Source organism: Gymnogyps californianus, chromosome 18 (assembly GCF_018139145.2).
Source record: "Gymnogyps californianus isolate 813 chromosome 18, ASM1813914v2, whole genome shotgun sequence".
NCBI lineage: Eukaryota > Metazoa > Chordata > Aves > Accipitriformes > Cathartidae > Gymnogyps > Gymnogyps californianus.
In genome coordinates this window covers 5,778,074-5,788,657 of record NC_059488.1, presented here as the reverse complement: position 1 = coordinate 5,788,657, position 10,584 = coordinate 5,778,074, and the positions used below count along the sequence as shown (strand labels likewise).

At 66.4% G+C, this 10,584-nt stretch overlaps 1 protein-coding gene across 1 annotated transcript in view; it reads right to left on the bottom strand.

The window, feature by feature from the left end:
• The window catches only part of LOC127023834 (endoglin-like), a 10,362-nt gene extending 1,758 nt beyond the window's left edge, over positions 1-8,604 (bottom strand). Inside the window, 9 exon segments of the mRNA XM_050908148.1 lie at positions 4-38; positions 248-404; positions 592-754; positions 1,338-1,472; positions 3,719-3,876; positions 8,009-8,105; positions 8,107-8,370; positions 8,372-8,428; positions 8,431-8,604. Of these exon segments, the coding sequence (XP_050764105.1) occupies positions 4-38; positions 248-404; positions 592-754; positions 1,338-1,472; positions 3,719-3,876; positions 8,009-8,105; positions 8,107-8,370; positions 8,372-8,428; positions 8,431-8,604 (1,240 nt within the window).
• Between the last annotated feature and the right edge of the window lie 1,980 nt (positions 8,605-10,584).

Here is a 10,584-nt window from a genome sequence, read left to right as displayed (position 1 = left end):
GACAGCTCAGGGACAGGTTCACGTCCGTGATGGGGGAGCTGCGAAACCACGAGATCCGGGGCGGGGAGGCGGGGGGACACGGACAACATCAGCACCCCACACCGGCAGGTCCCATACCCTGCCTTGGGATGAGGAGGCTCTGCCTGTGAGACACCCCAACCCCTTCCCAAGCATCTCCAAGCATGTCCCACCGCCTGTCCCACCCCCCCCGCCACCCCCGGGGTCCCACTGCCGCACTGCGCGGTACCTGGGATTGGGCTGCAGGCGGACAATGTGGGCAGCCCTGGTGCTCTGGGCATCCCCACGCGAGCAGCCCTTCACCCCATGGAAGAAGACCTCAGTCTCGAGGTGCAGCATGGCATCGAAGCGCTCCTGAGGGACGCAGTCCAGGGGGCTGTTGGCATCTGCAGAGGCGGGGAGGGTCACCAAAGCCGAACCAGGCTCGGCAGGTGGGGAGGTGCTCAGGGGCATTGGTCCCCATAGCATCTCCCCCGGGACTGTGCTTCGCCCCAGCGGGTTGTCACCCTTCGGGAGCAGGAAGAGCATTGCTGCCCACCCCGGCCCCCAGCGCCAGCCCCTGACCCCACGCACCTTCTCCCAGGCGGAGCTGGACCCAGCGAGGGTCCCGCAGCTCGCTGTAGGACGTGATGCCCCCGTAGGCATCCTGAGCCCAGGCCAGCAGCTGCCCCTCGCTGGCGGCCACGGGCGGCTCGGGGCCCAGTGCTGTGGTGGTCCCAGTGCCAAGGCGGGCGTCCTGTGGGCGAGCGGCAGCCTGAGCCAGGGTGGGGGGGCGAGGCGCACCCCTCCCCAGCGTGGGCTGGCGTGGGGAAAGCATGGAAAGCCTTTCCCCGGCATGGAGGATGCGGTGTAAAGCTAAGCCAGGCGGGCATCTCTGGAGCCCTGGCTCCATCATGGCTGGGGTTCACCCCGGATGAATGAGGGTTTTTGGGGCCACGGGCTGGGAGTGGCGTGGGCGGCCGGCGGCACGCGGAGAGCTTGGCCCACTTTATTATTAGCCACAAACAAAGCAGGAGGTTTATTTTGCTAACAAAGCGCCCAGTCCCGGCTCAGCTCACTGGAGCCAAACCCCATCCCTGACCTTCCTCCCGCCGGCCGGAGGAAACGGGAGCTTTTTCCAGCGCTGTGCGTCATTCCCTGCCCGGCCAGCCCCGTCGGCAGCGGCCAGGAGCGTCCCCTCCTCCCCGGGGCACCACGAGCATCGTCTCTGGGGATGGGGGGACTGGTCTCCCCCAGGGACCCCCCCTAAATGTCTCCGGGGATGGCCCCAGCCTTGCTGCCCCCCAGGGTTGCCCCTGGCACGGGGCTGTGGCACTCACGGTGCGGACGAGCAGGTCCGGGCAGAGGGAGGTGATGGTGGCAGAGCAGTGGGCACACAGGAGGACGAGCACCGCTGACCGGGTGCAGGCACCAGCTCGCGGCGTGACAGACACGTTCAGAGGGAAGGCAGAGGCCTGGGGAGGGAAGGGGAGAGTGTCACCACCGCGGCCACTGAGCCCCAGTTGCTGTCACCTCCCTGGCTGCACCCTGGCCACCCCACCTGCCCCCGGAGCTGGAGGCAGCAGGGAGAGCCCTCGGGCTGGCCCCGAGCATGAGCCATGCAGGAGGCAGCCGTGGCCAGGTTTACGGGGCAGGCTGGGGGATGTAGAAATGCCATGCGGATGCGTACCCACGCCAGGGAGGCAAACACCCACTGGCTCCCCCGAGCAAGGGACCAGGGCATCCCCACCTCGAGGATGGCGGCATCCCCACAATGGGGTCCAAGGCACCCCCATATTGGGGTCTAGGCACTCCCCCCTTGGGGACTGCGGCATCCTTGTGTCAGGGACTGGGTAATCTCTGCACTGGGCACCAGGGTGTCACCCCACTGTGGACTGGTGTGTCCCCACACCAGAGACTGGCATGTCCGCACACCGGGGACTGGGGCATCCCTACACCAGCAACCAGAGCATCCTCACACTGGGGACCGGGATGTCCCCACACCGAGGACTGGAGCATCGCCACACTGGGGCCAGGGCATCCCCACCCTGGGCACCAGGACATCCCCCGTGGGTTTCCCAGCCGCATCCCAGCACCATGCAGCTGCTCCAGGCTCGGGACCGGCCATACCGGTGCACAGGGATGCCGGGGGCACAGCGGTGGCACACACCGCTCCCTGTGGCTGGCACTGCCCGGCGGCCTCCAGCCAGAAATCCGGATGGGGAAGCCAAAACGCCAGGTGCTAAGTTTGGCAACTGCTGCCTGAATCACCGCTCACAAAGTGCTGAGCCAGGCCGTGGGCAGGGAAGACCAGTCAGGGACCAGGGGGGTGGAGGCAGCCGCCAGTGCCGGGCACGGGGCCGGCAGGACAGGGCTGTGGGCATCCCGGCCTGGCCATGGCCCCGTGGCGAGCGTGGGTGGCCGGGGTCCCCGGGTGGCCCCGGGCGTCGGGGAGGAGCCGGCGGCTGTTTTTCCTGCCGCGTGTTTTGCCGCACTCCATTGTTCAGCTGCGCGAGCGGCGGGAGCCTCGCCGCTGCCCCGCCGCCGCCTTTCAGGTTATTTTTTTCTTTTTCTGGTTTTTTTTTTTTTTTTTGCATCATGGGGATCTGCTTATAGAAAGTGGCTTCCAGTAATTCTTCTATAAGTGGAGCCGTGTCCCTGCCTGGCTCCCCCCATGCGCCGTAGGGCTCAGTGCCGCAGCCGTGACATCAGTGCGTGTCCTCCACTGCCGCCGGTGACAACCCCGGGGCACCCTCAGCCCCGGTGCTTATTCACGTGCCAGGGTGCCAGGGCCAGGTCACACCAGGCTGGGGCAGAGGGGCCCTGGCAAAACCCACCCTCCCCAGTGGGTCTCGGCCCAGCTCCTGCCTCCCCCTGAAAAGCAGAACTGGGAGAGCTGGGAGGCGGCGGGGGGGAGCGTGGCGCCGGGCGGCCCAGGGCTGGGCCAAAATCAGGTGCTGGGTTTGCTGGGACCCAGCTAGCATGAGGGGAGCCGGGCCACGCTGCAGAGCAGCCGTGCAAACCCACGTGCCGGTGCAAACTCAGGCGCTGGTGCAAATCCATGCACCAGTGTAAACCCACCCACCAGTGCCAACCAGTACCCGTGCCAGCCGGGGATGCAGGCCCAGCCCTGCTGCCGCTCTGTGCCCATCCTCGCCTGAAAGCTTCACAGGGCACCCACAACACGGTTATCGCCCCTCGGCAGGCTGTGCAAACGCTGGCAACGAGGTTTCCGTTCACTTGCCCACCTTCAAGTGATGTGCCTCCCTCCGTCCCTCTCCCTCCCTTCATCCCTCCCCCTGTCCCTCTCTCCTTCCCTCTATCCCTCCTTCCATCCCTCCCTCCTTCCATCCCTTCCTCCATCCCTCCCTCCCCGGTGTGGTTCCCATCGGGTGCCCATGGCTCTGCCCTTCTCCTGAGCTGGTACCAGGTCACCTCCCCAGGGAAAGAGGGGTTCCTGGGACATCCAGCGCAGGGACGGCCCTGGCAGTGTGGGCTGTTAGAAAAGTTGCCTCTAAAGACTTTAAATCCCTGTCAGAGCCAGAGACACCCGCGGCTGCGCTGGGAGGGGAAGCTCGGCGAAGGCGCCATGGAAGAGGTTAATCCAGGTCCTCTCGCTGCGCCTTAGGAAATGGTTTTGACAGCCAGGACACCCTGCCTGGCGGTGACAGTGCCGGGGTGACAGTGCTGGGGTGACAGTGCCGGGACCCTGCTCACTCACCTTGGACCACTCGACGCTGAGGACGTGGACTTCATGGCTGGCGTCCAGGGAGCTGCTGCTGACGCAGCCCCGCGGCACCGTGCTGGTGGCGTAGGAGAGGGTGATGGGTGGCTCCGCTGTCACTGGCTGCAGGTCGCAGCCCTCGGCTCTCCCGAGGTCTGGGCAGAAAACAAGAGACCGTCAGTCCCCGCTGTGTGGACGTGGGGTGACACGACACGGAGGGGACGTGATGCAGGAGGGGGCTGCATTGCAACGCCAGCCCCGGCACTGCCCTCGGCACGGTGTCACCACGGCCCCGCTGCCACACAGTGCCCGCAGGACCATCAGCTACGTGTTTGCTCGGGGCTCGTCTGCCGCTGCCAGCCCCTGCCGCAATCACGTTAATGACCCTCAGATCCGGGCTGGAAAAATCCGCTGTCCCCGCTCGGCACTGCCGCATGCCAAAACTCACGCCCAGCTGCCCCGAACGCTCGGGCGGTGGCGGAAGCCCCCCCGCATCCCCCGTGCCGCAGGAAAGCGGGAAGCTCAGGTATGGAAATGGCCGTAAAGCTCATCCTCCGCAGGCGCCGAGGCGTGAGCTTTGCCCCATCCCAAACCCCCTGCGCGGCGCGCGAGCGAGCGGGGCCGGCGGGCGGCTGCCAAGGGAAATCCTGAGTGCAAACAGCCGTTTGAAGGCCTGATCCTGTAAATCCCCGTTTGCCTCGGCCATTTCCCCTGCCCTGGGCAGCCCTGCTGTGGCTGGCCTGTCCTCAAGCTGGCCCCTGTGCCAGGAGGTGTCCTGAGGACCCGCTTGCACCTATGGGTGCCCCCTTGCAGGGGGCTGGGCAGGATGGAACCCTGTGGCCACAGTTGGGGGCTTCCCATGGGGAGACGGCGCCTGGGGCGCTGCGTTTGCTTTGGAGGTGGCCACTGAGCTCCGTCCCTTCCCATCCCGTTCTTTCCCATCCCTGGGGGCTCCAGCCAGGGTGACTGGACCTTGCGCCAGGGCCACCCAGCTGCCCCCGCAGGGACCGGGGCCGGAGGGCGTGATGCTCTGGTCATCGAGGCTTTGGGATGCAGCAGCCGGCAAAGGGCCACTTGTGCCATGTCATGCCCATCACGGTGTCCCCAGCCTGCGTCTCGCCATCGGGGGTGGCGTGGCCGCGGCGGCAGGGTCATGGTGCAGACCCCCCCAGTGACGCTGCCGCGGGTCCACCTATTGTCCGGCGCTTCCTCCCCCCATGGCGGCGGCCGCACGGCCGGCAGCATCGGGAGGAAGATAAACAGCCGCTTATCTGGGCGCTGCAGGCTGCGTCCCTCTTCCCCTCTGCTCCTGCCCCGACGGCACCGGGCATGGCCGTGCGGCCCCTGGCATTGCCGGGCAGAGGATGGGCAGCTCGTCACACCTCCGGCGGCATCCCACAGGGAGGTCAGGCAGGGCCAGGGGGCCGCGGCAGGGCTTGCCCCCAGCGCCGGGCAGGGATGCCGGCGGAGGGGATGCGGGGCAGCGGTGCCAGCCGGGCACCGTCAGTCTGTGAGGAAGGCAGCGGGCTCCAGCATTATGTCAGATCAGATAAGGGGGCTCAGCTGGGCCGCCCGGGGCCATCAGATAAGGGCACTGTTATTTTTGTACTCCAGGAAAGGGAAAAAAAAATAAAAAGGAAGAAAGAAAGAAAATTCACTTTATGTTTTTCCAGCCGCCCGCCCTCTCCCTCGCTCCGGCGCAGCCGAGACCAGGGAGCGGGGACGGTCCCACGTGGCTCCCCCACGGGTCGGGGACTGGGGGGGCAATTCCTGGGTTTTTGGGAGCAGATCAAAGGCTCTGGGTAGAAAGCAACGCCCAGGGGTGCCGAGCTGGGGGGTGCGGGGCTGGGGTGGCTCCAGCGGCACAGGATGCCCCATGAGACGGGCAGCGCCGCTTCAGTATCCCGGCATCCGGCTGTGCCGCCTCGGCACTTGTGTAACGAGCTGGCCGGTCTCAGCCCGGGTCAGGAATGGGGACGGACCTCGTGCTGCAAACTTGAGGGGGGGTTGTCACCCTCCGAGTCACCGCTGGCTGTTGGACCATGTGGAGGTGGCATCAGGGCTCAGATGACAGGGCGGATGGGACCAGGCTTTGGGGCTGACGCAGGCCACGTCATTCCTGCCCCTCTCTAAGTCAGCCGGGCGCCGAGCAGCCTCTCCCCAGGGACAGGAAGGGACGACCCAGCACCATGCTCACCCCGCAGGGAGCAGCGCCAGTCCCTGCCCGGGGGGGAGGCACAAAGTTCCCTGCCTCTGGAAGCCTGCTGTGTCTGTGAGGCCCCCCGGCACTGCACCTCCCATGGGCACCCCCAGCCCGGTGGCACTGTGCCCACCACGGGCATCCCTAGCCCCCCGGCACTGCACCCGCTGTGGGCACCCTCAGCCCCCCAGCACTGTGCCCGCCGTGGGCTCCCCCAGCCCCGCAGGTCCCTGCGAGGGAGAGGCAGCAGCCAGACAGGACGTGGCGTGTGTGGCACAGGTAGGCAGGATAGGGACCATATGGCACAGCTATGCAGGACGGGGACCATATAGCACAGCTACACAGGATGGGGACCATACGGCACAGGTACATAGGACAGGGACGATATGGCACAGTCACATAGGATGGGAACCATATAGCACAGCTGCATACGGCACAGATGAATAGGAAGTGGTCTATATGGCAGAGTTACACAGGACAGGGACCATACAGGCACAGTCACGTATGACAGGGACTCAGTTACATAGGACAGGGACTGCATTGCAGTTACGTAGGACAGGGACTGTATGGCACAGCTACACAGGCTAGGGACCGTGTAGCAGTTAGGACAAGGACTGCATTACACACCTACATAGGACAGGTACAGTATGCAATAGCTATGTAGGATGGGGACTGTATAGCACAGCTACGTAGGATGGGGACCATATAGCACAGCTAAATAGGACAGGGACCATATGGCACAGCTACTCAGGATGGGGACCATATGGCATAGCTACATAGGACTCAGCCCATACAGCACAGCCATGTTAGTGCAGGGACTGTACGGCACAGCCATATAGGATGGAGACTGTACAGGACAAATACAAAGGACATGGACTGTATAGCACAGCTACATAGGACAGAGGTGACATTGCACAGCTGTGTAGGATGGGGACCAGATGGCACAACTACGTGGTATAGGGACTATACATCACAGATAGGGAGCACAGGGTCTCTATGGCACAACTACATAGGATGCGGACCATATGGCACAGCTATAGGATGGGGACTGTATCACACAGCTATATAGGACACAGACCTTATGGCACAGCTAAAGGATGGGGACTGTACCGCACAGCTACATAGGACACAGAACTTACTGTACGTCTATGTAGGATGAGGACCATATGGCACAGCTACGGGGGACATGGCCCATACAGCACAGCCTCACTGGACAGGGACCGCCTGGCACAGCTACCGGGCAGTGACCAGGGGCTGACAGTCGGCAGGGAGCGGGTGCCGAGCCTGGCAGCGGGGATACCCCAGCAGCACCCACCGGCGCCGGCTGCCGCAGTGGCCGGGAGGGACTGACGCAGCCAGGACACGCAGTGCTGCCGGCCCCGGCCTCCCCGGGCTGCTGCTGCCTTCCCAGTTCCCTTTCCCTCTCTGCTGGCGGGTCATGGCCCCGGGTCCCCCAGCTCCCTGCCCTCCATCCAGCACGGGTGTCCCCGGGCATGTCCCCCCTTGAAATTCCCGCTGTGGCTTCACAGGGACCTCGGGCTGGCTTTAGTGCTTGCCTGCCCAACTGCTCCAGAGGCGGACAAGCCCCCAGCTCCGTCCCCACGGCCCACGCGGGGCTTTACGGGGTTTTTCCCTTTCCTCGCCCCCGGCTCCAGGTCAACCCCACACACCCCGTGGTGCTGGGAGGCCACGGAAGCCACCCCAGACCCCCGAGTGCCATTGCCTCGGCCGGGGCACAGCAACGGCACCTTCGACACCTCCCAAGCCCCGGTGACGCAGCCTGGATTTCGGGGGTCCCGAGGAGCGGCAGGGCTGCACTGTGTGTATCCCCCCAGGGCTGGGAGGGTTTATCCCTCCCCACTCCGGGGCTGCCCCACAAAACCTTCTCTCCCGGGAGGTTCCCGGGGGTGACACTGCCCGCGCCGGCACAGTTGGGACCCCTTCGGCTGCAGACCGGCCGCCCCCCCGAGGACCGGGACCCCCCCCTCCCCGGGCTACTCCGGGACGGAGTCACCGGTGGGTCCCGCCGTCGCCGCTGCCATCCCGGGGTCCCACCCCGGTGGTCGTCCCCCCCCAGCCCCACTCACCCGGGCGGCCGAGCAGAGCCAGCAGCAGCGGCAGGAGCGGGGCGGCGCGGGGGCCCATGTCCGCCTGCGGCCGCTCCCCGGGAGCCAGCGCCGAGTGCCGGGCGGCGGCGGCGGCAGGAAACCGACTCCCTTCGGAGGAGGGTCCGCGGGCGGCGCGGCTCCGCGCCGGGAGGAAATGCCGCTGGCGGCGCTGGGGCCGGGCCGGCGGCGGGGCGGGGGGGGGGTGGCGGCAGCTGCCCGCAACGGGGGGGGCGAAGAGGAGGGACCACCCTCCCTCCACCCCCCCCCGGGAGGCGCCGTGCCTCAGTTTCCCCACAGCGCGGTGCGGGGCATCACATCCGGAGGGGTGCGCTGGAAGTGACCCGAGCACCAAGGGCAGGGGAGGCACTGGTACCCGGGGTGGGTGTCCCCAGGGACCCCCTCTGGGCTGGCACTGGTGAGCAGAGGGGTGGGACACAGGGGTTCGGGTGGGGTGCGCCCCCCCAAATATGCCTGTTGCCCCAAAATATGCCCGAAACACACACTGCTGCAGCACAGCCTGACCCGCACAGTGAGGAGGGGGCTGCCCCAGGTGATGGGGATGGGGGCTGCCCCATGGCACCCCGACATTCAGCCTACACTGCCCCCAGCCAGCACCCCAGCAGGGTCACCGTGTCCCAGGCCGGTGACTGCCCCATGGCCCTGGATGCCTGCTCTGGGGCCATGGGGCAGATGGAGGGCCCCGCAGCACTGCTGCCTGCCTTGCCCGTACCCTTGGCCTGGACATCCCTGCCTGGCAGGTGGGTTTGGGGGTGGGAGGTCCCCCAGGACAGGGCTGCCTGGGCAAGGGGGTCACAGCGAAGCACTGCCGAGGTGGGAGCCACAGGGTGACTTGGGGACACCCAGGGAGCCACTTCTGCACCCGTACCCCATTTCTCCCACATGTGCCAGCGGCTGCTGCCCAAGGCGAGAGCCCTCACACAGCTAACGGTGGGGTGGGGAGCCAGGAGCCCCATGCCGGGGGTGGGCACAGGCCCCCGGGGGTGGTCTCCATCCCAAGCCACGGCTGCGGGCAGAGGGATGGCATGGGTATCTGCCAGGAAAGCCAGTGAGGCCTATCCCCACCAGCCAGGATGTCCCCGGAGATGTCCCTGACCCTGGGGTGAGCAGCAGACATCTCCCATGACAGAGCACTGCCATCTCCTGGGGACCGCGGGGACGGGTGCTCACCCGGGGATGGGGACAGGGATGGGGACCAGGCACAGGCACGGGCACGCCTGGCTCTCCCGCACCCCTCTCCCTGCGGTGACACTGCAGGGCGATGAGCAAGCGGCCCTCGGCAACAGACCCTGGGATGGCAGTGGCTGCAGGGTGACAGACAGGAGGGTGGCTGTGGCTGCGGGGTGGCCGCACGTGCAGCCCCGTGCGTCCCGTTCAGCCCCAGCACAGCATCTTCCCCCCTGCAGCTTACAAGGCCATCTCAGGCTTTCCAGCCAGAGGAAGAGCATCTAGAAATCCATCACCAAGCACCCAGGGGCCATGCTGGGGAGGAGGGTAGGGTGCCCGGGCCCACTGGGCACCACAGGATCCCCCCTCCCAGCCCCACCGCCCTGCTTACCACCTGGGGAAACTGAGGCACACTCACAGCACACCCAAAGAGGGATGGAGGCACAAGGGAGATGGGTCGCCCCGCTCCCCTCTGTATGGCTTTAGGCCGTAGCATCCCAAACCGCCCGTCCCCCCTGTCCCCTCGTCCCCACCGGCACGAGGCAAGCGCCTGCTGGCCCCAACCCCGGCTCAGCTATGCTGACAGTGCCCCAGCCCCGGCCGGATGGCTGCATCCTTCCTGCCCCGCCGCCCGGCTGCCTCCCCGCAGCGCCCCGGGCTCTGCCGGTGGCTCCTTTGCCCCCCAGGCACGGGGCTGACATCGGAGCCTGGCGGGTTTGGGTTTTCTTCTTGGGGATTTTTGTTTTTTCCCCGCTCGCTTCCTTCCTCCGCTCTGGCCCTGTGGCCTCGGCTGCCCCCGGCGCTGCCGCCTCCCCCGGCCCCCCCAGCCCTGTGGCTCTGTGCCCAGCTCCCAGCAGCCCGAAAGTGAGTGGTGGGGGCCCTGCCAGGGTCGCAGCTCTTCTGCCTCCTGCCCTCACCACGGCTGGATAAACCCCAGCCCTAAGCCCAGCCATAGCCCCTCTGCTGTGGTGTCATGCCTGGACAGCTTTGTGGGTGCTGGGGAGCCCCCAAATCCCCATCCCCCACACCAGCACCCCCAACTGCCTGTCTGCTGGGACCCTGCAACTCACCCCCCATGAGGACCCTCCACACTGTCCCCCACCCATGAGGACACCCAGCCTGATGGCCAGGCTCAGCTGGGTGTCCCCAGCACACCCCTCGGCCCCCAAGGGACAGGGCTGCATCCCAGGCTGAGAGGTGGCACCGATGGCAGTGGGTGCCTAGGGGGGCAGGGAGCACTCCCCTCCAGAGCATTGTGCCACCCCGAAACACCACATTGCAGCCACCGCGTACCCCAAAAAACCCTGACAGCCAAAAGAAACAAGGAAATGCCGAGGCATGGAAGCGGTAGAAATCCCCATCCCGGCATA